The sequence below is a fragment of the Choloepus didactylus genome, chromosome 10 (genome assembly GCF_015220235.1).
Source record: "Choloepus didactylus isolate mChoDid1 chromosome 10, mChoDid1.pri, whole genome shotgun sequence".
Classification (NCBI taxonomy): Eukaryota; Metazoa; Chordata; class Mammalia; order Pilosa; family Megalonychidae; genus Choloepus; species Choloepus didactylus.
Window position 1 is genome coordinate 94950060 of NC_051316.1, and position 27841 is coordinate 94977900.

Sequence of the window (27841 nt, forward strand, 5' to 3'; positions counted from 1 at the left end):
GAGGTTCCTTTCTGGCTTGAGGTTCTGTCATGGCTTGAGGCCTGATTCTACCTGGTTCTGGAGGCTCCGTCTCTGTCGCCGGGGCAGGTTGGGTCTGGGGCCACCCTGCCTGCCCAGGTGGCCCCCATCTGGGTGGAGGCCAGGACACATTTGGTCCACATGCTGTGAGTCCACCCCATCCTTTCCCCTTCCTCCTTTCCTCTGCAATGTCCGCAAGAGGGGTGGGGGGCCCTGCCCCTGCCTGGCCTCTTCGCTCTAAGCCCGGCCTCCCCTCCCATTCCTGCAGTGGGCAGAGGCAGACCCGCAGAGCATCTTGGTCTCAGGGTCCCTACCTATCTGCGGGTCTGCCTAGGTGTGCCTTTCAGTGTGCGTGTGCTTGCAGGTGTGTGTCATTGTCTCTTTGTGTCTGCCTGAACTCACTCTCCCTCCTCCCAGTGTCCCCTGGTGACTCCCCTTTCAGAGCAGAGCTGTGGGGGGACTGGTGCACCTGCCAGGCCCAGCTCCCCCACTTCTGCTCCAGATTCCACGCTGGGAGGGGTGGTCCTGGGCTCGTGCCCTCATAGGCTGCCCCGTCGCCTTCACTGGTGGAGGAGGTGGGCATCAGGACCGGCCACAGGGCGCAGGTACATTTGCTTCTCACAGGTAACAGGCACCGCGCCACGACATCATCGTCTGGGGGCATGCACCAAGGGCACTGCCTTGGCCTAGGCCATGGGGGTTGGCTGGACACAGAGAGGACATTTAAAAAAATAGAGAGAATTTAAGCTTCCCAAAAAAGAGACAGGGAGAGGGAAGGAGGCGATGGAGGCCAAGGTGGGGTTGGGAGGCAAGTGGCTGTCGAGAGCTCTGGGTCCCTGGGGGTGACAAGGTCTCTGTGGGCAGGACACAGCCCCTGCTCAGGCTGCACGTGTCTGCCCACCCGGCCGTGCCCAAGGGGCACTTCAGCCAGGCCCGGCTGGCCGAGGAGAGGGCACCGTATGGCTGTCTTTCGAGTCTGTGCGGGCAGCAGGGCCGGGAGGGCAAGGCTGGCTGCTGGGGCCTGCCGCCCACCCCTGGACCCTTGCCCAAGCGTCCAAGCGGCCTGGCTGGCTCTCAGGAGGCGAAGTAGGAACTCTGCATGGAGTAGAGCCGGTCGATGGGGTTCCCCACGCGGGCCTGCAGGGAGCCCACGTCCGAGGAGCCCAGGAAGCAGTCGCTGAGGCTGGTTAAGGAGGTATCGCTGTCAATGTCGTGGAAGATGGAGTCGTTCCCTGGGGGGCAGAAGGGGTGTCAGGACGGGGTCTCGGGGTGGGGCTCCCGGGGGCCCTGTCCGCCCTGCCGGCTGCGTGGTGGGAGGCGAGGGAGGGGCAGGGTGACCTGCCAGCCAGCGCCTGACCAGGGGCTGGGGCCGTGGTGGGGCTCTCGAGGGCGCCCCCTGACTGTCAGGAGGAGGCAGTGCGGCCGTGCTGGCCGGGCCTGCTGGGTCCTGGGACGGGAGGTGACCGTCATGGCTGCAGGCCTGCCCTGCCCTCCCGGGCCAGGCAGGGGGTCAGGTGCAGTGCTGGGGGCAGGCGGGGGGCGGGGCGGCTTACCATAGGGGTTCATGTGGTCACCTGGCATTTGGGGCGGCGTGAGGCCCTGCTGGAAGGGGTCGCTGCTGCCGTAGGGGCTCTGCTCCATGGCCACGATTTGCTGCTGCGGCGGGGCCAGCGGCGTGTAGGAGGCCATCATGCCCTCCATGCGGCTCGACAGGACCTCTGGGGACAGAACACGCCTTTATGGCCTGTCCCAGCCTGCCCCGTCCTGGCGCCTCCAGCCCCCAGCCCGTGGCCCCGCTTCCCCAGAGACCCCCCAATCACCCTGGGAGCCCCCATTGAGTTTCCTCTCGGCCGACACTGACCCCACACCCCAGTGTGCCTGCTGCAGCCCTCTGACCACCTCCTGACTTCCCCAGGGGCCCCTCCAGGGCTGTGCTGGTCTCTGGCCTTTTTGGGTCCACAGAGTCCCTGAGCCCTGGTATCTACCCCCAGCCCCACCCTCCAGTTCCTCTTCTAGAATCAATTAATCAAAAGCCAGTCTTCTATCCTCCCGCCCTCCTCAAATAACCTTGCCCTCAAGGAGCTCATGGTCACAACACAGGGAGGCAGAAACCTAAGTAGGTAACGACGACTCAACCTGCGGGCACCCCACGTCCGGGAGCACCAAGGTGGGGCCCTAATCCAGGCCAAAGAGGGCCAGGAAGGCTTCCCGGAGGAAGCGGTCCCCACTGATGGTGCATCTTAAAGAACCAGGAGGGGTTCAGCAGGCCCGAGCAGGGGCGAGGTGTGCCAGGCTGAGGGGCAGCCCCAGCAAGGGCACAGAGGAGAGAACCAGCCCCGTGCAAGCAGGGAGTCCAGTCCAGGGGGACGGAGTGCAGAGAAGAGAGGACAGGATGCGGTGGGCAGAGATGAGGGGCAGGGAGGGGCAGAGAATGAGTCGGCTGAGAGAGAAGCAGGCAGAACACAGGGCTGGGCTAAGTGTGAGGTTTCCCCCGAGGCTGCAGGAAGCCAGGGGAGGGTCTTAGCAGGAGGGAGGCTGTGGAGAAACGCTGGGAGGGCAGGGACCTAGGGCTCGGGGCTGGGGAGACACAGGAGAAGGGACACTCGGGACACTGGAAAGGAAACCACTGCCCAGCTTGGTGCATGCAGGGCAGAGAGAGTCAGAGGTGACTCCTGGGCTCCAGGCTGGGGTGACTGGGTGGGTGGTGGTGCCACTGACTGAGGCGGGGGTGGGGAGGAGAAGGTGGGTGCTGTGTGCATGTGGCGGCGCTCACTGCGATATGGATTGTAGTATGGGTCGTGGTGAGTTTGGGGGGACTATGGGACATATGCAGGGAAGCAGTGTCCAGGAAGCAGCTGGGAACACGAGAGGCAGGGAGCTAACTTGGGAGCTGGCTGGGTGACCAGAGGCAGTATCTGCAGCCCCTCAAGGTGGGGCTGTCCTAGGAGGGGGTGCAAAAGGAGATGAGAGGAAGAACTTGGCTGCAAGACCATGACCCCAGAGGCCCCGAGTCTGGCCTGGGGCACTGGGCTGGCCCCAGCATCCTGAGTAGATGGGGCTGCCAACAATCCCCCTGGCATCTGCCCAGGACCCCCTATCTCACCTGGGAGGAGGTAGCTTTGGGGGCCCCACCCATTCAGCAGTCCTGGGAGCTCCCTGCACCCCTCCTTGATGTCTGATGTGTGTGGCCCATGCCTCTTGGCCTCATGTCCCCATGGGGTCTGGGAGACCATCCCTGGCTCAGGATTCTGATGTGGAAACAGCATTTCAGCAAAGCCTAATGTTGGAGGACCTGGCCCCCATCCCTTAAACTAGCCCCTCACCACCCAGCAGGAGCTCACCCTGGATTCCTCAACACTCTGACAAACTTAGGAGATTTCCCTGGAGGCTTCCAATGAATTTGGCTGAGAGGCAGGGCAGTGTCACTTTTAAGCACAGGCCTGGGGTCGAGGCCTGGCTCTGTCTCTTACTAGCTGAATGATTCTGGACAAATCCTTTTAATCTCATTGAGCCTCAGTTTCCTTATCTGTGAAATGGGACATGACAATGCCTTTCTCAGAGCGATGGATGAGAATCAAACGAGGCAGAGTGTGTTGCATGCTCAGCTCAGGGCTGGGCACCCAGGGAAGGTGAGTAAACAGTGGCAGTTTTGACTGCAGAAAGGCTGCCACCCTCCGGATCTCCCTCCTGCCATCTCACCTTGGGCCATGTCCCACAGTCCCTGCCATTCTCTACTCTATCGATCTTAGCTTGTTCTGAGGCCGACGTTCCCTGGGCTCGGAATGCCCTTGGTGGAAGGTTTCCTAGTAACATTGTTACAGGGGACTCCGAGGCCAGGGTCCCCTTGTCCCTGGCCTTGGGGGCACAGGCTGAGCCCCAGCCCTGGCTCACCTTGGCCCAGCCGCTGGGAGTTCTGCTGCTCCTGCTGCTGCTGATGCCTCCGCGCCAACTTCTTCATCTGCGGGGAGAGTGCGGTTCATACCAGCTTGGCCCCCCGACCCCACTCACTCCCCTGACCACCCCCTCTCTGCCCAGGGCCAGCAGGGGGCAGGCGGCGGCCTCTCACCTTTGCTCTTTGGTTCTGAAACCAGACCTGGACCACACGCACACTGAGGCCCGTCTCTGCCGCCAGCGTCTCCCGGACCTGGCCCAAGAAAGGGAGACAGGTCAGGCCCGGCAGGGGCAGCGGCCTGGAGGTGGCAGGCAGGGGGCCTTGGGGATGGACGGGGAGGTGGAGGGATGGCCCTGACCCCAGAATGAGCGGAGGGGGTGGTGTGCGGGAAGCCAGCGGGTTTGGGGCGCTGCTCAGTGGCCCTGCCCCACCCCAGCCGTCCCTCACCTTCCGGCAGGGCTTGGAGGAGACCTCAAAGGAGGCCTTGAAGGCTCTTCGCTGCTGCGTGGTGAGGATGGTCCGGGGCCGCTTGGGCCTCCGTGGGTCCTTCCCGTCGTCACCGCTGCCCTTGCTCTGGCTGCCCTGCCCCTTGGCTGGCTTCATGTCCCCGTCCTCGTCCTCACTCTTCACTGTGGGGGACACAGCCCGGGCTGTCAGGGGGACCCGTGGGGCAGTCCCAGGTCCCAGCCTTGTACCTTTAGACAATCGGATAGCTGAGGGGATCCCAGCCCCTCTGCCAACTCCTGCCATGGCTCCCTAGTGCCCTCAGGATAGAGTCTGACTCCTCCTGGCCTTGCCTTGTCTGATTCCTTACCGCCTGCCACCCACTGCCCCATGGGCCCCTCTGCCAACACCCACTCCTCACATCCTCATCCTGGGCACCAGGGGAGGCCTGAGCTGAGCTCCCCAGACCTGCTCTGCTGCCCACACACGTGGGCACAGACACATACACAGGCATGCTGTGAATATGCACAGGCACAGATATGCAAGCATTCAGTCAGCTGCAAGTAGAGATGCACATGATTTAGGAGTGCATAGACACAGCCCCAAGTGGGGAACATGTATGATTGCCTGCAGACATATGCAGAGGCCCACACACGGTTGTACCCATGCTGCTGTACATGGAGACACATGGAAGTGTGCATAGGCACACTGGTGCTCACACATGTGGGCAGATCTGCTTACCCCATCGCACCAACAGACCCCCTGAAGAGAGACACTGGCATCTGGGGCTCCATTCTGACCCTGGGCTTCTCTTGACCTGTCTTATCTGGGACTCACCTTGTCTTGCTGATCCTGGCACCCTGGAGACCAGGCTCAGCATGTCAGTCTTACAGAAAGCCAGTTTCCCCTTACTAGTCCAGAGGCAGCCAAGCACCAGGGCAAGGAGAAAAATCCAAGGAGCCCTCCTCCCTCAAGCTTCTAGGGACTAAGAATTGACAGGCAAAAGACACACACACCAGGCATACTCACACAGGAGTTTCCATGGCCACAGCATGCATACACACATGGAGGCATGCTCACCCACCTGCTCCCTGGCACATGTGCTCGCAAAGACCCAGGCACACGCAGCTCACAGACGTATTCACACATGCATGCAGGCACATGCTCACAGGCAGGGACATATAGGCAAATGCACACATCTGAACAGGCACATGCGCTTGTGCACACAGAAGCACAGACACCTGTGTACTCACTCCGAGACACACCCACACCACCCTATACAGACTGCCACCTCCATGCCCGGAGTTTTGGGTCTCAGAGATGCCAGCCCATGCTCCGGGCTGTCAGCTCCCCACCGCTGAAGGCTTCGGGAGCCCAAGGAGAGGCAGGCCTGTGAGATCCCCACCTCCCAGACATCACTGGCCTGCAGGCCTGGTGTTGACGAAGACCCCTGCTGTGCTGTGCCATGGGGGGCCATGTCAAGGAAAGAGAAGGTGAGGGTGGTAGGCCAGAGAGCACGGGCTGTATATGTGTGTGTGTACAAATCATGGTACATATGAGAATGTGTGCAAACATGTGCATAGCCACATGTACAGGTGGCTCTTGTGTGTGCACGTACATATATTTGCATATGTGTGTAAGTGTGTGCATAATTGGGTGTGAGTTTTCGCATGCTTGGGCATGTAAGCACATGTCTGCACATGTATGGGCATCCATGCGTGCATGTTCATGTGTGTGATCATATGCATGGGTATGTGTGCCTCAGGCGGTAGTGACCATAGGTCCACAAAAGTATTTTGTGTGCTTGTGGAGGGTCTGCACATTCATATCCATGTGTGCCTGAATGTGTGTGAGCATAGTACACACATGCACATGTATGTGTGTGCATGTATCTGTGTGAAGCTTAAATCCCAGGATCGGGAGCCAGCCAGCTCTGGCTGGAACACCCCTCTGCAATACCCTGCCAAGTTCCCCACCCTCCCAGCCGCCTGCCCCCCAGCTCCGGGTGAGGACTCACCAGAGTCGGACTCATCGGGGCTCACGGAGCTGAGGAGGTCCTTCTCCTTCTCGTAGTCACCTTTGCACAGCAGCTGGCCCTCCTTGAGCACAAACTCGTCGCCCTTGCGTAGCTGCCGCTCACACACGCAGCAGCAGAAGCAGCCCAGGTGGTACACACATTCCAGTGCCCGCATCACAAACTCAGTGGGTGCAATCTTCTCCATGCAGCCGCTGCATTTGGCTGCAAAGAGCCTGCAGATGCACAGAGCAGGCGCGTTGGGCTGGGCTTGGGGCTCCCTCCCAGAAGCCACTTCCCCTTAACGGCCTCTCCCAACTGCCACCTTGACCCTCAGTCCCAAGGAGGAGAGGCTCTCCCTGGGCATGGAGCGAGAAATAGACGGGCCCTGCAGCCCTACTTTTATGGCTCACAGACCCCAGCAGCCCCAGGGTGGGTGCCGGGCATCTGGCCCTGACGTGCCCCCTCCTGGGTGCATGAGCTGAGTCCCCTTCCCACGCAAAGACGCGGTGTCCACTAGAGGGCAGTGTGCAGGCTCAGCCTCAACCTTCCCTGAGGGCCAGGTTGGCCTCTGCCCTGAGGTGAAGGGCTGGTAATCCTCGGGTCCCACGCACCCTCATCTCAGGGAATGCTCCTCTCCTCTCGGATCCTCCCACTCCCTCACCCCCACATCCAAGCAATCCTTAGCTCTATCCAACCCACTGCCCAGCCCAGGTCCCACCTCTACTGCCTGAACCGCTGCCCCAGTCTCCTCCCTGGGCTCTTGCTCTCAGTTTCACCCCCTCTAACCAACCCTCCAGAGGGATTTTCTAAAACACACACATGATCATGCCTCTTCCCTGCTCCAAATTCTTCCATGGCTCCCTAGTGCCTTTAGGAGGACATGCAAGGTCCTGAGCCTGGCACTCAAGGCCTCTTCCCTCAACCATTCTCTGCCAACATAGGCTGCAGTACCACAAAGAACCTGCAGTTTCCCTGAAGCACCTTCATGTTGGCCTTTCGACACGTTCCTTCCCTGTCCCTTGACTTGGCTAACCCCTACTTATCCTTCTGTTTCATTTTAGGCATATCCACCATGAACAGGTATTTGCTAAGCACGTACCACGTGCTAATCACTGCTCTAAGCACTTTATGTGCAGAAATGCATTCAATCCTTGCAACAACCTTATTAGACAGGAAGGATTGATTATTAACCCCATTTTAGAGATGAGGAAACTGAGGCACCAAGAGGCGGAGCCATTTGCTCAGGGTCATGTGGGTATTAAATGGCGGAGTGGACTCCGGGGCCTGGGTCCCATCCGGCCCCTCCACGACAAAGCAGTTCCATCTCTGGAGACAAAGCCGGGCGAGGGGGCAGGAGGGTCTGGGCGGTGCGGCCCCTCCTCTGCCCTGGCCTGCTGACCACTCCTCCCGGTTCCCCCGCCCCTGTCACGTGCCCTGCTCTGTGGGAACTCAGTCTCAACAACACTTTGATGGAAAAATTTATGAAGAATCAAATTATTGCTGCTGGGAGGGAATTAAAACCATTTATCATTCCTCGCGTCCCCGGGCCACGTCTGCGGGCGCCACCTTGGGAGCACTGCGCACGTCCCATCCCTCTTTATGGCCTGCCATCACGGGCACAGATTACAGCTGCAATTCTCTACTAATCGGTTCTGGAACAGAAACAGCCATAAACGCGAGGCACTCTGCCTGCCTCCCTTCCCGAGGCTGCCATTGGCGCCGCCCACGGTGAGCCAGTGGGGCATGGTGGACAGGGCCAACCCGAGTTCTGTCGGCCCCCTGGGCATAGCCCCGGGCACTGAGCTCAGGGAGCACCCCCAGCGACCCCTGCACCCACCTCTATTCTACCTGGCAGGCTCCTACTCATCCTGTAACGTCCAACTCCACCACTACCTCCTCTGGGAAGCCTTCTCTGATGCTCCAGTCTGGAGGAGGGGCCTCTTCTATGCTCACCTGAGCTCCCCTCTGGCCCCAGTTACCTCAGCCGTTAAACAGGGATGTCACCAGGACCTCCCTCAAAGAGCTGATGTGAGGAATCAGTGACTCTGAGCATACACTCAGCGCATCAGCCCCCAACTCCACTGGGGTTCCACAAGGCAGGACCTGACCACCTGATTCTCAACGAGGCCTCCAGGGGTGTTTGCCGAGCAGGTAAGTGAAGGACTGGGTTAGACTAAGGCTAGGATGGGAAGACTGAGGGCTCAGGCCAGGCTCCCTGGTCCAGACAGGTAGGACTCCACAGCACCTCTGTGAGAACTAGAAAGAGCACGCTTCCCCCAGGCTTTGCCATCTCACACCAGAATGCATGGCTTCTGAGTGGAACATGGGCTCAATTTTGGCTCTGATTTGGCCCTTTGGCCGGGCACCCTTGTGCAGAGAACAACCTGCCCAACCGTCCATGGCAGCCTTGGGCAGAGGCCCCTCCTGGTCCTCAGGTCCTAAGGAAGGAGTCCAGGTGTGCGGAACCTACTGCTCTGACATGGAGGACACTCCTACTCACCCCCTCCCCGCCATTGCTCTTCTTTACCTTCCCTACCCTCTACCTCCTGACCTCTGCAGCTCTGCAGCTTGGCCTCTGTGGCCTGTGAGTGGACAGGCACTGGCCGCGTCTCTGCCAGCACAGCGGGGTCAGGGTCCTGGAGCCGGGGTCATCATGCAGCTCCCGGAGCAGAGGCCTTCTTGGGCTGCGGGTGGGGTGGGGTGGCGGTGGAGCGGGTGACCCGCATTTGCTGCCGACACCACCGAGCCCGGCTGCGCTCAGAACAACCGCGCTAATGCCTTGGCAGCAGGGGGTCGATTGCTACTTTCTCCAAACTCATCAACACAATCTATTATTAATACTTCTCCAAAGGCTCTGTGCCGCCATTACAGAGGCAGCGCCAGCCACTCGGGGCATCATCTGTTATCTAGATTGCAAAAACTCGGGAAATAAAACAAACTGCACGCACTTTATAAACAGAATGTGCCATCCGTTTGGTCTCCAAGCATCTCTTCACCCAATAAAACATCAGGGGGGACGCCATGAAATACTCACTCCCAATTACAGGGTTGCCTTTGTCTACCATGCCGGGGTGAGAGCTGCTAACAGTGGAGGTGGGAGGGGTTGGGGGTGCCAGCAGGGTCCCCTACTCTCTGCGAGCCCCCATTCCGCCAATCCCTCCCAACTTCTCTGAACCAGCCATTCAAAAGAACACCCAGGCCCAGGCGGGTGGCGATGGAATCAGATGGATTTTGGTTCAGTGCCTGGTCCCACCACTTGCTGGCTGGTGACTGGGCAAGTAATTTTGCTCTCTGAGCCTTGGCTTACTTATCTGTATAATGGGCTCAATAACACTGTCTGCTTTGTAGTGTGAAGATACAGGATATAAGGTGGCAGGCACAGAGGGTGTGTTCATTGGTCTGTGACAGCTTCTATATGGCCAGGGGCTTCTCCTGTGTGAATGCTGCCAATATTGGCCAGAGATGCCGAGCTGCTCAGACTAAAAGGCTCCGGGCCTTCCTGCTTTGCCTCCTGCCCTGAGGGGCTCTGAAGCCTGGTGTGAAAGACCTTGACAGAGCAGAGAGGGCACTGGATTTGGTGCCCAGGTCCTAATTTCAATCCTGACTCAGCCACTCACCAGCTCTCTGACACTGGGCAAGTCTGAGTCTCAGTTTTCTCATCTGTAAGATGGGGACAATAGTTCCCACTTCTTGGAGTTGTGCTGGGATGCAAGATGGGTGTGTTTCTACTTCCCACGTTGGGCTGGGAGGCTACAATGGGCTAGTCCTGGGGGTCAAGGGAGATGGGGGTGTCACAGGGAGGCTCTGAAGCTATAGGCCTGTCCCCTTTTCTGGGGCAGGAGGAGCCAATGCTGTCCATGGTGTCCCCTCCAGTTGCCTGCCCACTTGGGTATCAGTTTCTCCTACCCACACCCCTCCCCCAATCTGTGCTCTAAATGTAGGGGGCAGCTGCATCACATCACAGGCACACAGGCTTGTGGGCAATTGACATGACAACCCACCCCCCAATTTTTCACATAAATTGCCAAGCTTTGCTTGTGCTCTGTCTATTGCTGAGGACACCATTTCCCCCACTTCCAAATCTTTGCCTGACAAACACCTGCTTATTTTGAAGGATTTTACTCAGGCCTCACTTCCTTCAGGAAATCCCTCTTCTCCAATGAGATAGATGCCTTTCTCTTTGGGTTCCCTATCCTCACCTCTCCCTCCCCATTGTAGCATTTATCCTAAGGACTCTATATATTTCTAGGTCCACTTTCCCTTTCTCCCTTTCTTCTTGGGTCACCTCTGTGTATCTTCAGATACAGGTACACAATAAATGTTTGTTGACTGAATACTGAACTAACCCAGTCCTGTTCTGACTGTAAGGCAGGGCAAGTCAGCCTCTACTCACAACCTGGTCTGGTGGGAGCCCTGACCCCCTGCCTTGGGGAGATAGTGCTGCCTAGGTGGAGAGCAGGGTGTGGGGCTGTGGGAAGGTCAAAGGTGCTGAGTGGACAGCCTGAGGTTCCATCCTGGTCCCACAATTTTCTCACTGTGTGACTTTGGGCCAGACATTTAACCTGTCTGGGCCTCAAATTCTTCATCTGTAAAATGGGAATGTTGTACCTACCTGTGGGTCTGTCGGGAGAGCTGAATGCCTGCAAAGCCCTTGGCACTATGCCTGGCATGTGGAAGGCCCTCAACAAGAGCTGGCATTGCCTCTCCTCTGCTCTTCTTTTTGTCCCATGTGTCTCTAAAATGCCTTTGTTGATCACCCTTGCTGGGATTTCAGGTCCCAGCCACACCTCCCTCTCACGATCACCCTGGGTTCTGGATTGGCCCTTCCAAATGAGCATTCCTGGCTCATTTCTCTGTCTGTCTCATTAACATTTTTCAAGTGCTAATAATGATCAGTTATCATCTACCTGCATGATCTCATTAAATCCTCACAGAACCCTGATAGGAAGATGCTGTTTCTACACCATTTCACAGATGACACCATCAAGGTACAGAGGGCATGTTACTTGTCTGAGGTCACGCAGCAGCAGCACCATTATGCTCCCTTGGGTTTGTGCATCCAAGCATTTCTTTGCACATCAGTCACCCTTCCCTGAGCTTTGGGTACCATTCTCATGTCTCCCCCCCCACCCCCGGGGCAGGGGCTCGAACCGCCCCTGAATCCTTACTACTTAGCTGAGCCTGGCCCCCAGGAGATGGGGCTGAGTGTGTTGTGTTTTGTTTTTAAACCAAACAGAACATGTCTTTCACACAAACATGTCTTTTTTTTTCTTTTTCTTTTTCCTTTTTTTTCCTGGTGGGATCATCTGATTATGGAGTGAGAAATTCCACTTTTAGGGACATCCTTCCCTGGAGGAGTCCCAGGCTGTGAGAACATATCTCCATCTCTTCTGAGTTTTGGTTTTTATTGGTTTAACGTTCAATGTATTAAACTCATAAAACTAATACACAAAACTCTGAAAACAAACTTTTTCTAGAACATTTGAACATGGACTATAAATTTGATTAATTTCTTTTAAACCATTGACAACTGCAGAGACAAATGTAGTAAGGATATGCCCCCAACTTCAATAAAATTGGAGTCCTAATGTCCTGGGGACATTCAATCTCTCCACACGGGTCTTCATCCCCAGAACTTGGGGTCCACACAGCAAGCACCAGGCTTGGAATCCTGGTTGTCACTTCCTAGCACTGGGGCCAAGCACAAGTGCCTTTTCCTCTAAGTCCAATGGGGATAATTACAGAGGCTGCTTTACAGGGCCAGGTACATAGGATGGGCTTAATAAGTGGGGGCTGTGATTACTTTTATCATACCTCCAAGAGTTCTAGCACCTGTTCACAGTCCTCCCCAAGTAGAAGTTCCCCAGCCTCCTCTTCACTGGATTGCCATTCCCACACCCCGCCCAAGCACTTTACAGTTTATGAAGCCCCTCACTGGGTTCTTGGAATAACTCACATCCCATGTTGGTGCTCTCTACCCTCAAGATAACCGTAGTCAAGCCCTCTTTCACCTGCCTTGATGGTGATTCTGAGCTTCCTCCACCCTCCACCAGCTCTGCAACAACTGCTCTCCTGCTCAATGGATAGCATCACCTCCCATTTCTTAGACAGAGGCTTGGGGGTGGAGGGGCGGGAAACACCCTAAATTTTGTCTTCCCTATTCACCAAAGCAAATCAGATCATCTTCCCCTTTGCTTCAGAATGTCCAAGAGCATCCAATGACTTCAGTATAAGACACAAAGACCTAACTGTGGCACTCGAGGCTCCATCCCAGCCCTGTCATGCCTAGTGTCAGAACCTCCGCTCTGAATGTCTGGGCTTCTCCTTGCTCCCTGAACACAGCAAGTTCCTTTCTTCCTCCTTAGCACTTAAAATTCCATCTGCCTCCAAGGCCTGTCTTCTCTTGCCCTTCATTTTGATTCTTGTTGAACTCCTCTTCATCCTTCAAGACCCAATTAAAGTGTCATCTCCTCCCTGATGTCCACAGACCTGCCACTCTCCAGCTGTCTGTGTGTCTGAACCACCCCCCCCCCCTCAACACACACACCTAGAAAGCAGGGACTGAGTCCAATTCACTCCCAGGCTCTGGTATCAAGGAGGTTGTTAGAGAGTGTTTGTTCAACGAATGAACAACCTTGTGAGAAATGAAGTGGATGACCAGGTAGGACAAGAGAATATTGGGTACTCTGCTTCTAGGGGTCTGAGAATGCCACCATGTAACAAGATAAGTGAAACTTCCATCCCCTCACCCTCTTCAAGAGCACACAGTTTGGAGTCCAGTTTCTTAGTTTCTTATCAGTGAAGTTCTGTGCATGCTTCTGGGTGGGCTGGGAGTTCTGCAACAACACCCCACCACCACCACCAAACTGCACCCTCATCCCAAGGAAATGGGAAGGCCCAAGTGCCGTGTTTGTACTAAATGATGAACCCCTGACCATAACTTATTGGACCAAGCCCCTGGAACCAGGCACCCTCATCCCCCGAAGCAACCACTGATGGAAATGCTCCTTCCTCCATGGAGACCATGAGGCTTGGCCCCTGGAACCACAACCCCTCTGTCCCCACTGGTTACCCCCTCTTGCATTCACTCAGCAAACATCCATGGAGGCTGACTCCGAGTCCAGCCACATGCAAGATACTAGGGGACAGAGGCAAAGGAATCTCATCCCATGGGAGCTGACACAGTGAGATGGGATATGCTCAGCATGCTGGGAGGCACAAAAAGCCACGACAGTCAATCTGGAGAAGAGTTGGGGACTTCCTGGAAGAGATGACAGGAGACATGATTAAGAACCTGGTTCTGGAGGTAGAAGGAGTGGGTTTGGGTCTCAGCTCTGCTAACTGCCTGACCTTGAGACGAGCCACCTCCACTCTCCGAACCTGTTTTCCCCCCTGAAAACTGTGGCCCACAATCCCCACCTCCCAGGCAATGGTAATAATGCATATCCCCTCTCCGCACCTTGCCTCCCTCATAAGCTGGGGGTGAGGATCATAGGTGGGGACTGTTGCAGAGCAGTGGGGACAGGGCCCCCTACATAGTAAGTGCTCAACAGTGGTGGCTACTGTTGTTAGCTCTCCTGTGGCTCTGACGCCTGTAATGAAGACTATTGAAGGATGAGTTGGAGTTCACCAGGAGCCAAGGGGAAGGACCCTAGACACTCCCGGGAGCCCCAGCTGCTGTGCCAGAGTCTGCAATGTCACTGGAAGGAGCTGATGGGGCGTGAGCAGGCAGAGGTTGCTGCCTGGCCTCCTCCTTCCCCTACTCGTTGACATCTCCCCCACGTGCCTGCCGCGTCCTTATCATTCCGGGCGTAGCTGTTTTTTATTTTGAGACAAAAAGGAGCCTGTTGATGGGGATCCAACTCAAACCAGCTGCAAACATCTGCTTTGATGCGGCGGCGGCGGGAGCCGCAGGCGGGGGCCCCGGTGCGCGCGTCAATCACGCGGCTGGAATGCGCCGCGTAGCCGGGCGCTCGGACCCGGCCGCCGCCAGCGCGCTGGCCTCGCCGAGCCTCCTCCGCCGCCGCGCCGGGCCGGGGCCGGGCCTGCCGCGAGGGCTGCCCCGGCGCTTCCTGCGGGCCGGCGGGCGCAGCGCGCAGACACAGCTGTGCGGGGCCGCCGGCCCCTCGGCCCTTTGATCCGCGCCGGGGCGCTGTCGGGAGCCCCCAGGAGAGGCTGGAGGTCACGGGCCAGGGGCAGGGAGGGACAGGCCCAGCCGGGAACCGGGGTACCATCCAGCGGCCAGCGTGGCCAGGAATGCACACATTCGGGGATTCCACGGATACTTATTTTGCACCTACCATGTGCCAGGCACTGTCTGGAGGCTGGGGATAGAGCCGTGAGCATAACGAGCACTCCTCCCGATCCCCTACCCCCATGGAGAGTCCATTCTAGTGGGTGAGGGGACAAGCAACAGACAGGCAAATCTATAGCATCCAGAGTATAAGAGATAGCATCAACGGGATGGAGAAAAATGAAACAGGGAAGAGCAACGGAGGTGGCAGGGAGTTGCAATTTTAGGAGGGGCAGCCAGAGGCATTACTGAGACAGGACATTTGAACAGAGACCACCAGAAGGATACCTCTGGATATCTGGGTGAAGAAGAGTCCAGGCAGAGGGGACAGCAAATGCAAAGGTCTAGAGGAGGGAGCTGTCTGAGGCGCTGGGGAAACGAGGAGGCCCAAGTAGCTGGAGCAGGTGAGCGACAGGGGAGAGGGGTGGGAGATGCGGGCAGAGAAAGAAGGGGTGGCAGACATGTGGGCTTTTACTCACAGGAGATACAAGCCTGTGAGGGTTTTGAGCAGAGGGGTACCCAATCTGACTTACATTTTAACTGAAGTCCAACCCAGTGGCAGCTGCGTGGGGAAGAGGGTAGGAGTCGGTGGGGGTGGGTGGGGGAGGGGGAAGCCAGGAGATGCATTGGGAGGTTATTACAATAATCCAAGCAAAAGGTGATGTCTGCTCAGACCGGGTGAGGGTGGTGGAAGTGCTGCAAAGTGGAAGGACCCAGAATATGTTTTGAAGGTAGACAGGGACATAGAGGATGTGAGTGAAAGAAGGGAGGCATGGAGTCCAAGGTTTGGGAGCCTGAACAACCAGAAGGATAGAGTTGCCTTTAAACGAAATGGAGAAGAATGAGATGGAGAATGAAATGCAAGAATGGTTGGGGGTTTTGCAGGGGAGGAATCGGGAGTATGGTTCTGGACATACGTCTGGGCTGCTGTCTAATCAGCAACTGCATGTGGAGTGCAGGCAGAGCCCAGGCTCGAGATACCCATTTGGAAGCTGCCAGGGGAGAGACGCACAAAGTGACGCACATACACACACATAAACACACACTCCTACAGAGCCGATTGATGTGCCCACATGGTCTAACCCCTGGGGATAGAGATGAGGCCCAGTCTCTGTCCCAGAAATGCCTTTGCCATTTGGGGGTGCTGGGGTGCCCTGGGAATCAGACCTCCCCTGGAGATAGGCAGGAGCCCTCCTACCATCAGGAAGAGGCAATGGTCTAGGGCAGATGGGAGGTGGAGGATCACTTCTCTCTGACCCTACTCCCATGCACCCCTTGCAGCCTGGCTGGGGGCACTGATCCCAGCAGGAAAAACTGCCTGAAAGCCTGGGCCAATGAGGAATCAGAGGGTCGATGCCATTTATGAAGCTAAGGACTTGACCCGTATTATTTCATTAGCCCTTGGATTGACTCTCTTCCCTCTTCTTTCTGCCCATTCACTGGTGAACCCAAGTCATTTGATGATTCATTTATTCACTCATTTACCTAACATTTATGGAGCACCTACTATGAACCTGTCTGTGTGCTGTGCCCACAGTAGGGGTCTTCTCCTCCCCTTTGACCTGATTCCAGGTTCCTTTTCCTTATTCTCACTGAGGTCACCAAGTCCTGATTGACAAATCCAGTAGCTATTATTATTATTGATATTAGTATTAACATTTATTGAGGGTTTCCTATCTCCCAGGCCCTGTGCCTTACTTACCCACTGACTCTTTTCCTTGAAACCCTCATTTTAAAAGTGAGGAAAGTGACACTTGAAAAGCATAACACAGCTGCTTGATGTCATAGCTGGGATTTGAAGTTGGGACGTTGGGCTCCAAAGCTCCTAGCTTTGTCCCTCCTTCCTTGGTGCTTGGCTTCCTGGACCTCCTGGTTCCTGAAGTCCTCTTCACCTCAGCCTCCTCAACCCTGCCCACCTCCCCGAGCCACTCTCCACATGCTCTGTCAGATCAGAGCAGCTGGGCCTGTGACTGGGGCTGCAGCTGGGGGTGCTGAGGGTACAGAGGTGGAGGGCTGTGCCTCCTTCAGTTTGGGGGGCTGACAACACAGGTAGAAAATGAGAAACCCCCCACATGACGTGACGTAGAGGCCTTTGGGTTTTTCTCCAGGGTCCTGGGTGGCCAAAGAGGCCAAGCCCAGAGCCCTGTGCCCAGGAAGGGCTGGGGGTGGGGGTTGGGCCAAGGCAGGACCTGGTGAGGAGCAAACTTGGCCAGGCAGAGGGAAGGAAGGGCTTTCTAGAGAAGGGGGCTCCAAAGAGTGCAGAGGATTTTAATGGGGAAGTGAGTGGTGGGGCTGGGATGAGAATAAAGGTGTGTCTGATTCCAGAATCTGGGCTCTGTGTAGGGGAAGAGAAGCAGAGGCCATTCTAAGGGGGAGAAATTGAAAAAGCAAAGGCAAAAAGAAAATGGAGGCTATTTTCAGGGTTAGGGAGGCAGAGGGTCAATCAGGCTGGAACACAGGTAAGAAAGGGGAAGGGTCAAGCTGGAGGCTTTAAATGTTGGGCTAGGGAGGATAAATCAGGTCTCATTTGTTCTCATCCACTCATCCAACCATCTACCCACCCACTCACATAACCATCCACCCAGCCACCCACCAACCCACCCACCCATTCATCTACTGCCCACCTATCCATCCAACTAAACATCCATCCATTCATACAAACATCCATCCATCCATCCTTCTAGCTACTCATCCATCTCCCCACCCATCTATCTACCCATCACTCACCTATCCACTCTCCCAACCATCCATCCATTCATACAAACATCCATCCATGCATGCGTCCATCCATCCATCTATCTATTCAACAAATTCTTAGCCACTCATCCTGTGCCATGATTCCTGCTCTTAAAAGAGCAGAAACTGCCTTTTAAGCTCTTCACTTTAATATAAGACTTGTGGATTCTGTAAGTATTTAGTAAGCACCCACCATGGCCAAGTGTTGTGTTAGGTGATAAGGGCTCACTGCCCTCAGGGAGCTCCGGGTGGAATGGGGAACCAGGTATTCCAAGGAGGAGTCTCAGGAGAGATCCAGGGCACCGTTGGTGAGTGCATAACAGCTCACCAAGCTGTTGTTTTGGCCCCACTGTTTTGACCTCAAGGATTTTGGACTCCTTGTATATAGACTGCTAGTATTTAAATTAGGCTTAAAACACACTGATAAAGTGCCTTTGAGCAAGTGTATTCCAGAACGAATTCCATTAAAGCAATTTAACTTTTTGATCAATTTTCTTTCTAGTGCCGTTAAATAATTCACAACTGTATCATTTTCATTTTACTAAAATTATTTTCATTGAGATAAATTATTTTCCATGAAAAATTTCCAATAAAGGTTTGCTTTACCATCAGGTTTGTGACCATGTTGGACTTTGCTGATTATCCAGAATTGACTCTTTGTTAATTTATAGCCAGTGACACGCTTTACCATGTGTAGTTTCACTCTTGTCAGTTATATTTTGTACTGATAATTTTACCAAGTTTAATCTTCCCCAGACTCAGGTAGGAGATTTTCAATATTACCAACAAAATTACCAAAGTTTATTATCACAAATTTTGCCAGCGGATGACAACATGCTCAGGGCCAAAACTATGGGGATAAGACAGCTCTGGAGTGGCAAATGTCCAGCTTCAGGAGGACTCTAGAGACTAAGTCTGTTCCTTTTTGCCCTTCAGACTCAAACCCAATGACCACATCCCCTGAGAACTCCCTCTTGTGGTTAAGCTCCCCAAGTTCTTGTGGTGGCTCTTTCTTCACAACCTGGTCACACTCTGAATGAGCCTGAGTTTTTCCTTGTAACCTTTAAAGCACGGCAGCCAGCAGCTCAATCCTCAGGGGGCGAGAAGTACCATCTCCTCCCCCATTTCCTACCCTATACTCCTCTTAATGCAGCCAGAGAAGGTGCCAGCTTTGTGGGCTGCAGTTGTTGAAGGCCTTGCTGGCCAGTCTCTCTCCTGAGGTCTGGACTAAGTAGTCCCCCAAATCTACCCCCACCCCCTCCTATGCCCCTGTGCTCCTGCTGTTGAGTTTTTGAACCCAGCTTCGAACCTGGCTTATGTTCTCACTCAGTGTCATGCTCACAGGTGCCCAACTGGCTCAGAGCTTCACCCACAAGGCCTCATTGATGCCTCATGACCACAGCGTCCCTTCCTTTACCCAGGTCACCCAGTTGGTGAGGGACAGAGCCCACCCCAGATCAGCCTGACTTGTACCCACCATAATCTCCTGCCTTCCTGGGTCGTGGAGAGGTGGTCGCGGACAGAGGAAGAAATGCCCCAGGGGGTTGGGAGCCTGAGCCCTCCTTCTGGGCCAGTGGCCACTCCATGCCCCGTGCCCAACTGGCTCTTGGCAGGGACACAGGCGTCATGCATGGGCAGAACACGTCCCCCAGCTAAGCAGACCTTTAGGGTCCTGGGACATGAACCGGAGAAATGGGTGCATCAGAGGAGCAGAACTCCAGGCTGAGCCAAGGGGAGGGGGCAGTGATTCTGAAGGAGGCACTCAGAGGTACGGGTGGCATTTATTTCTTACCCACAGCTGGGACCCTTAGCTACGGAGCAAGAAGGGGATCTGGGAGACCACATCCCTGATTCTCCGCGGCTCCCTGCGCTCTGACTCCCGCCCCCCGGGGGCAGGTAAAACGTGGCGGGTCAGGGCCCCCCGCCCTTCCCGTGGCGCCCGGATTGGCACCGCAGCGCACCGCCGCTCGCGGCGCCCCGCAGCCCGCCCGTTTAGTGGGTAACTGATCGCCGCGCGCCCCGCCCCAGCCGCCGCCGCCCGCGGAAGCCGCTTAATCACCGCCCGCCCGGCCGCATTAGCATAGTAATGGCCTTTAAATTGAGCCTCTTTGTTTTTTAATTAAGCTCCCAGCAGGTACAGGGAAGAGCGATTATAGAGGAAGCTGCCAGCGCTAATCGCCCGCAGTCATTTGACAATTAAAAAGCTCCCGGCTTTAACCCTTTCCCCGCGCCCGCAGCGGGTCTCCCAGCATTTATCCAGCGCCCACTGTGTGCGCACCCTCTCTCTGGGATCCGCGGACGCCGCCCCCAGCCGCTCGGAGCGATCCCTGCCAACATTCCCACTTTGTTGACGGACAAACTGAGGCGCAGAGTCGGAGGTAACTCGCCCAAGACGCACAGCCTGGGCGTGCGGGAGCCGGCACTGGCAGAAAGTTGCTGGGGAAATCCAGCTGCCTCGTCTTCGCCCCGCGCCCCGCCCTCTGCCTGGTACACTGTCCCGCCTATGAGTCTGGCAAAATTCTTTTCATCCTTCAAGGCCCAGGCTGGCGCTTCCCAACCTCCATGGCAACAGCCCCCTCCACGGAATTCCCGGGGCACACCACCCCCCTCCCTGCTAGTTCATCTGTTCCCCCAAATACTGATGATGTGCTTGCTGTGTGCCCGCCGCGGTGCCGGGTGTCGGGGACAGCTGTGAGCAAGCCAGAAGCGGGGCCGGGGGTGGGGTGACAGAAGGCCACTTTCCTCAGGATAGAGGTTTGGGCTGAGAGCCAGGGAGAAGGGAGAATCAGGCAGGCGAGGACAGGAGAGGATGGTCAGGCCATCAGAGGAACAGCGAGCGCAGAAGCAGGGGACGCGGTGACTTAGAAGTAATAGGACGGTGGGTCTGAGGGCAATGGGGCAGGGGGACAAGAGGAGGCAGGAGCCGGCCAGTCTGTGCAGGGTCTTGCAGACCACCTACTTTAAAATTTCTTAGTTTGAAAAATAATTAAATTTAGTTTTGAATAGGTAATGGTTTAGTAGTCAATATATAAAAGGATGTTCATTGCAATCAGCGCCCTCCCCCTTCCCTAGCCATCCAGGTCCCCTCCCCGAAGCACCCAGGCTTCCATTTGTCTCCTTCCGAAATACGTCATATACACACAAGCGTCTATTATTCCCCACCCCCTGCTTAAAAATTTTGTCATGAGGACCGACTGGTTTTCTTCCCCTCCTCCTTTTTTTTTTTTTTTTTTTACAGAAACACTACTACACTCTACAAACTGTTTTGCTCTGCCCTTCCCCCTCCCCCACCCCAACTGTGCTGGAGATGACCCCCTGTCACAGCCTCTGCCCCGGTACCTCCTTTCACAGCTGAGATACTCTATTGTACGGGCAAACCCTAATTTATTTAACCTGTGCCCCGCTGATGGCCTTGCGGGCCATTTAAAGGATTTTTGTCTTAATCTCAAGAGCCACAGGAAGCCATTGAAAGGTTTTAAGCGGGCAGTGGCGTGAGCGATTTGCATTTTTAAAAGATCACTTTGGCTGCAGAGCAGGGACGGGGATGGGGGGCAAGGTGTGGAGCAGCACGGGGAGACCAGCTAAGAGGATCACTGTAGGCGCCCTGCAGGTGAGAGCCAGTGGGTCGGGGCTGGGGGTGTTGGGGTGCAAGGAGGAGGTGGCTTACTAGGGAGCAATGTAGGGGGTGAAAGGGGCAGGGCTCTGGGGTGGGTGGATGGGAAGGGTGGAGTCGAGTGGATGGAGGAGTCAAGACCCAAGGGGATGGTGGGGGGGGACGCTGAAGCGGAGATGCCAGGCCCTCACTCCCTGACCACAGTGTACTGACAGCCAGTGCAGTATCCAGTTCACCATCGAGTCCGGGGACCCCCCACAGCCAGCTCCAAGCCCCATCTCTCCCTGTTGGCACTACAGAGGGGCCTGCAGCAGTGGCCCCAGGCCCTTCCTTTCCTTCATCCTAGGCTGAGCTGTGTCTGTGAAGAGGGGGCAGCCCTGGGAAAGCTTGGCAGCTGACACTTAATAAAGGTAGAGGAGGTTCCCTAGGGCACAGGTGTGGGGGTAGGAAGAGGGCTCTGGACAGGCAGATGGACAGATTCTGACCCTTGTCACTGCTTGGAGAGTCACAATTCTTCTCTTCCCTCTTGGCTTCGTGGAGGGGGGGAGTGTAGACTGCAGATGCCCTGGGGCCCCTTCATCCTTTCCATGAGGCGCTGTTCCTGACTCAATGCCAGAGGCATCTCCCAAGCTGGACCCAGGGAGGGGCATCCTCTGGCTGTCTTGTACCCCATGGAGGGAGACGGTGAGCACACAGCACTCTAGGTAGCAAGGGGTTAACAGCCCGCCCACCCCCATCTATCAGCCAGTTCTCAGGACAGACAAGGCAGCTGTCCAAACAGGCCTGTGTACCTGGTCACTGCCCAGAGAGGACAGGGCAGTGGCTGTTTATTTTGCTCGCCCCGCCTCCAGCACACTCACACACACACTTGCAGCAACCCAGGGCATTTCCATGCAACCTCCCCTTGGGGATGAGCCTCCCACACTTGCCTCTTCCAACAGGAGTGAAGATTCCTAAATACTCATCTATGAGACAAGGGATGTCCTTGGTCTGGGCTCTAGCCTAGGGGTCTCCAGAGATTGGTAACCAAAATGGCGACTTGCTCAGCTGGGACAGTCCCATGAGCCTGTGGCGAGAGAGGTGGGGTGCCCAGCACACAAGCTGAGTCCCATTAGCTTGTGCCCAGAGAGGTGGGGTGACCTGCCTGAAGGACTCAGCACAGTGCTCATTCCCGGCAATGCTCCCCAATGCCCTCTTTACCCAGGGACTCACGGCACAGTGCTCACTCCCGGCAATTCTCCCTTATGCCCTCTCTGCCCAGGGGACTGACAGCGCAGTGCTCACTCCTGGCAATGCTCCCCAATGCCCTCTCTCTGCCCAGGATAGAACCAGGGCACCTTGGAGCCTGGGGACCTGGTGAAGCTGGGGTTCCTGGGGACCCACCATCCCAAATCACCTCATGAGAATGTCTGCTCAGGGAGGGCACAGCTCCCAAGAGGGGCAGGCAGGGCTTTCTGGGCCCCCATGCCAGGGCCCACCCTTCAGCCTCTTCCTCACAGCTCCCTGGAGGGCTCCACCTCAGAGTCTGAACGCTCCTCAAGCCCCTCATAGGAAACCAACCTCATTGTCTGGCCCCCAAACCAGTGTCTCCTCCTGTGTCTCCATTTTCTTCATGCCCCAACAGCCATCCTTCACCTCTGCTGAGTATCGCCCCTGGGTCCTCCCTCTCCCTCAACACCTGTCCCTAAATTCAACCGATCATCAGGCTCCTATGCGGCTCTCAAATCTACCCCTTCCCACTGTCGATGAGTTGTTTGGGGCCTGGGCATGTTAGGTGCCTACAAAGTCCAGCCACCCCGGATGCCATGCCCTCCCACTTCCTCCATCAGTGTCCCCCACTCACTCCCCAGACACCTACAAATGCCCTTTCCCTGCAGCATCAGGGTCTTCCTCGGCACTTAGGCCCATCCCAGCACCGACAGCCCCACAGTTCTGAACTTCTGCAGTGCACCCGGCTCTGGGCTGAGCCCTGTGTGTGTAAGATTTAGTTTAGTTCTCAATCCTTTAAGGCAGGATCCCTGTCTTCCCATTTCACACATGAGAAAACTGAGGCTCAGAGAAGTGACATGCCCTGAGCCAAGCCTCACAGCTGCAAAGTGCCAGCCCAAATAACAGGTCCGTGTGTGATTTGGAAAAGAACAGAAGGAGCCTCTCGCTTTGTGAGTGAGTAGATTTCCTGGCACAGGCGGGCAGTGAGGGATTCAGTTTTGACTAAGTCCCTGGGCAAGGTGCCCCACGGGTCTGTGGACGTCCTCACGGCCCGGCCATCACCTCCCTCACACTGGTATTATGGGGGGGGCCCTGCTTGATAAAAACAAAAGCTCCCCCTTACTCAGGGGCTTACAGAGGAGCCACTGAGGCTCAGAGAGGGACGCTCTTGTCCAGGCTCATCTAGCTGGGACACGGTTCAGCCGGGATTGTGTCCTGGGCTGCGTGCCCCCCGCCCCCAGGGGCTAGGCTCTGGGCCATCGTCCACACCCCCCACCCATCATGACATCTTTACGGCACATGCTGGGCCTGCGGAGGCCTGGATGGGGCGAGGGGGGAGGCAGGACACCTCTCAAGTAACGGATTGTAAATTCCTGGGCCCCGGCTCTCTATCCCTAACAACCTCCTCCCGGGGGCTCGCAGCGCCTGTCCCTTCGCAGCCAATTTAAATGAGGGGTCCCAGACCCTGGGCGTAAAGCATTCCAGACTCGGGAGAGGGGGCAACTATTGTTTCTCTGGGAAATAAAATAAAATAAAATAAAAGTCAACAGGGTCTCTGCAGCGTCTAATCACTCTCACATGTGCTGCGTGGTTCCCGCCGAGGACAGCCCTCTACAGTGTGGGAGCCCCTCGTGGGCACAAACCCTGCTTCTCCCTGAGCCTGTTAGGGAGGCCCCGGATCCCCAATATACAGTGCAAGAACCGAGGCCCAGGCAGGGGGAGGTGGGAGCTAATCATCGGATCACCCACTCATTTTGTGGGTTTCCTGATCACTCACCCATTTTGTGCCTGAGCTGGCTGCCCTTTAACCCTCCCAATAACACACGTATGGCTGCTGAGCCCCACTTCACAGAGGGTACCACCGAGCACTTTGCCAAGATCACCAGACAGGCCCGGTTTTACTGCCTCCAGAGCTGGAGGCCTTTGCTCTCCTCCTTGTGACCGCCGCTGGGAAGGGCCAGTGCCAGCAGCCCTGCCCTGGGCAGATCCCGCCACGGCCGCAGCTGGGCCTCGGAGCATCAAGACTGGTTTCCAACAAGGAAGATGAATTTACTTGGAAACCCCGTTTCAGGAGGAGGGGGCAGCAGAGGCTGCAGACCACCGTTCTCTGCCCCTCTGGTGGGAGGAGAGCAGAGGCCTGGCCAAGTGGCCTCTCGGGCCGCTGGGGGCCTGGGCGGTGGGGGGCCGCTGCCCCAAGCCCGGGGGGAGCTAGCTCTGCTTGGCCCGCTCTCTCTCCCGGCGTAAGCCCACAGGATATTACACTGCCTTTGTGTGCCTGGTGACCCAGCTGCTGGTTATTGAAAAATTCCACCGCTCGGCACAGGGCAGGCCTGCTGACCCCTCATCCCGGGACGCGCCTATCTTTCAAAAGATACGGGATTAGAGAGCCAGATCCGACCCGAGCAAAGCCCCGTCTGGGGTGTCTGTGTTTTCGTGGCCTCTCGGGTACTGGCTAGAGTGGGCTCTTGGCGCAGGATTTAATTAGTCAGAATCAGCCTGTGATTACTGCGGCGACTATTTACCCAGCCACTCTGCAGTCTGAGCCCTGCTCGGAACAAAGATGGGCCCCTCGGCCCCGGCTGGCCAGGCCAGGGGCCCCGGCTGAGCCCGGGCCCAGCTGCTGGGAGGGGAGGGCTGCGGGCCCGGCCAGGCCTTCTGCTGGCGCACCTCGTTTAGCTGATATTTGTGGGTTTTCGCAATGCAGAGCATCTACATGGGGCTTTTAAAAAATTAAAGCATCTCGAGAAATTTATGGCCGATTTCCGAGCGTGGTCCCCTCCCCCGGCTCATGGCTCGGCAGTGGTGTGCAGAGCTGGGTTTGCTGGGTGGGATTGCGTTCCTGCCCGCAGCATGGGCAAGCTGAGTGTAGGGGCTAGGCCTGGGATGCTAAACTCTGAGAGAGCTGGGAAGGTGCCCCCACTCGGATGCTTCCCTTTGTTCCCCTGTGTGCCACTTCGGGTGTTCCTCTGGCTCAGTGTCTCTCTGTCCTCCACCCTCCCCTCCAGGCAACCACAGTGGTAGCGGCAGGTGTGGGTCAGGGAGAAGGGGACCTGTGTGTGCACATGCCCCCTGCTTCTCATGCCTCCCCACGCCCATGTGAATTCACCTGTTACATATATTTCCACCTACTGGACACAGGTCTCCCACATACACAGGCTTCCCTGTACATACATATGTGTGCACACCTGTAGTGCACACACCAATAGTCTAGAAACACCCACCCATGTGCACCTACACATGTCTGCAATATATATGTGTATGTTGGCACCATATGTGTACAGACTTGTACACAAGCCTGGGTATCTACTCACGCCTACCTATACGTCTATACCTGCTCATCCTTACTGGTTACACATGCCCACAGACATGAGGCTGTTTGTACCCTTATGCATACACACTCTATCTACATATAACCACATGCACTCCCACACGTGCCAACTAAACAAACAACTGCATATGTGCACATCTCTATCTACAGGCTGATCTCTGCAGTCACACATTTATACACATGCACAGGTTCAACTGCTCATACACCTGTACACACACATACACACATGCACACAAATGTTTACATCTGTGGGGATACCCGTGGCCTCTACTTACGTATGCTTATGTCTAGCCATGGAAGGCTGTTGGGGCTGTTTCAAGGTTTTGCCCCTTGGAGGAGTGTCACCCTGGCCGAGGATGCTCTGGGGGACTCAGTCCTGCCAATTTGTGTTCTGAGAGGTTGAGGCACAGGCCAGAGACACTCTTGGGAATTCAGATGGGGTGCCAGGTTTCTGGAAAAACTGCCAGGTTGGGGTCCCAAGGTACTGCTGTCAGTGGGGCACGTCCTGCCCCAGCTGTCTTCAACTCCTCCCTCAGGAGCCCTGTCTTTGGCCCCCTCTGAGGGCTTTGTCCCTTCCACTTGCCTCTCAACCTCTGCCACGGTCACTGTGGCTCCCATCCTGCTCTATAGGGTGTTTGGGTCATCCTGGGGACAGGGAAGCGGGCTGCCCAGATTTGGAGGCGCTTTGGCCTCTGATGTCCCCGTCTGCCCTGCTCTAGATATAACTGATCCCCAGCCCCAGAGCCACATGGCCTCACAAGTACACAGACAGACACAGCATATGTATTAGGGGCACACAGGTTAACACACATGTATACACATGTACACGCACATGTGGGCACACAGTCACACATGTAAAAGGTGACCCTATAAGTTATTATCCAAATTGAGACCTTTCATGAGGGAAAGAGGGCACTGCTGACCATCACATTGGGCCGTCCCAGGTAAACCAGGGCCCGAGGTCAACCCACCTGTGTCCAGAAACACACTGTAAAAAAGGAACACTGGCTACTCCGCAGAGAAACATATGGGCACATACAAAGTTGCACATAGGCACCTGTGGACACAGACACACATGGAGCACAAAAGACCCAGGTATACACTAGCACACAAGGACACATGGAGATGCCAGACACACAAAGGCACAACTAGACACATGAACACAAAGGTGTCTGTGCAGGCCGAAGTGCCCAGGAACACACCTACACATGGGTGCAGACACACACACACACACAAATAGTTAATGCAGACCTGAGGGAGACTCTTTTTTTTTTTTTTTTAAAGAGGGAAAAGGCTGGGAGGGCTTGGCTGTCCTGCAAATGGCTACTTGGTTATTCTGGGTGGGCAGAGAGGTGAGTGCCTTGCCCACAGGCCAAAGCTTGCTGGTGGCTGGGGGAGGGCCCGGACCCAGCTCGCTGACTGCCCCCTCTCCCTCTCCCCACCCTGGGCCACCATGGAATCCACGTCCATGGAATCCACACAGCTCTGTCACCCTCCCCGACCCAGCCCTGCTTCAGGACTCATCAGCCCCAGCTCCCCTCTGCCCCATCTCATTCAGAAACCACAATGCTCCAGCCCTCAGCCTGGCTTCCCTGCTCTGCTTCCCTGCTGTGGCTTGCACGACTTGTGCACCTACAAACCTCCAGGTCTTTACTCCTGTCGGGTCTGCTGCCAGGTCTGATGATCTCCCTCATCTTCTCTGCCTTTGCAAGGCACACTCTTCCTCTGCATCCCACTCACTTCCACCTCCACTGCTTCATGCCTTCTGGCTGCATGGGCCTGGGCCGCTCGTCACTCACCATCGCTCACGCTTCCGGACCCCAGGCCTGTCATAGCCTCCATGTCCATTTCTAAACAGTAAACAATTCTGACTGTGACTTGGTTTCCTTTTGCAGCAAAGCATCCAAGGTGGGAAACACTTTTCTCAACACAGTGGATTAAAGAAACCAATTCCCTTGCTAAGCACCACCCCAGGAGGGTTTCAGAGGACGAGGAGGGTGAGGGTGGGGGGGGAGGAGTGGCTCTTTGGAGTCTGGAAGAAGTGGATTGAAGTCCGCTCCACTTCACCCTCGCTTTGTGATCTTGGGCCAGTGACTCCAGCTCCCCGAGCCTCAGTTTCCTCATCTGTAAAAGGGGAGGCTCTGGTGAAGATATGATGAGATGGCGATTGCCGAGAGCCCAGGACAATGCTCACCAAGTGTGGCTCCCTCCCTAGCCCCTCCAATACTCTCTCCTCCTCTTGGTAAGGCCCCTGCTCCTGCACCCCAAACACCAAAGCACTTCCTCAGCAT

General features: G+C 56.0%; 1 protein-coding gene across 2 annotated transcripts in view; it reads right to left on the minus strand.

Moving 5' to 3' along the window:
- Positions 1-726: 726 nt before the first annotated feature.
- LMX1B (LIM homeobox transcription factor 1 beta) overlaps positions 727-27841 on the minus strand; it is a 79652-nt gene continuing 52537 nt past the window's right edge. The window contains exons 3-8 of one of the 2 annotated variants that reach the window (XM_037798588.1): positions 6372-6604; positions 4358-4539; positions 4085-4162; positions 3910-3976; positions 1593-1736; positions 727-1250 (exon numbers count right to left, since the gene is read on the minus strand). In XM_037798588.1, coding sequence (XP_037654516.1) covers positions 1093-1250; positions 1593-1736; positions 3910-3976; positions 4085-4162; positions 4358-4539; positions 6372-6604 — 862 coding nt within the window. In that variant the 3' untranslated portion in view covers positions 727-1092. Of the gene's footprint in view, positions 1251-1571; positions 1737-3909; positions 3977-4084; positions 4163-4357; positions 4540-6371; positions 6605-27841 lie in introns of both variants that reach the window. The other variant, XM_037798587.1, reaches the window with a different exon arrangement.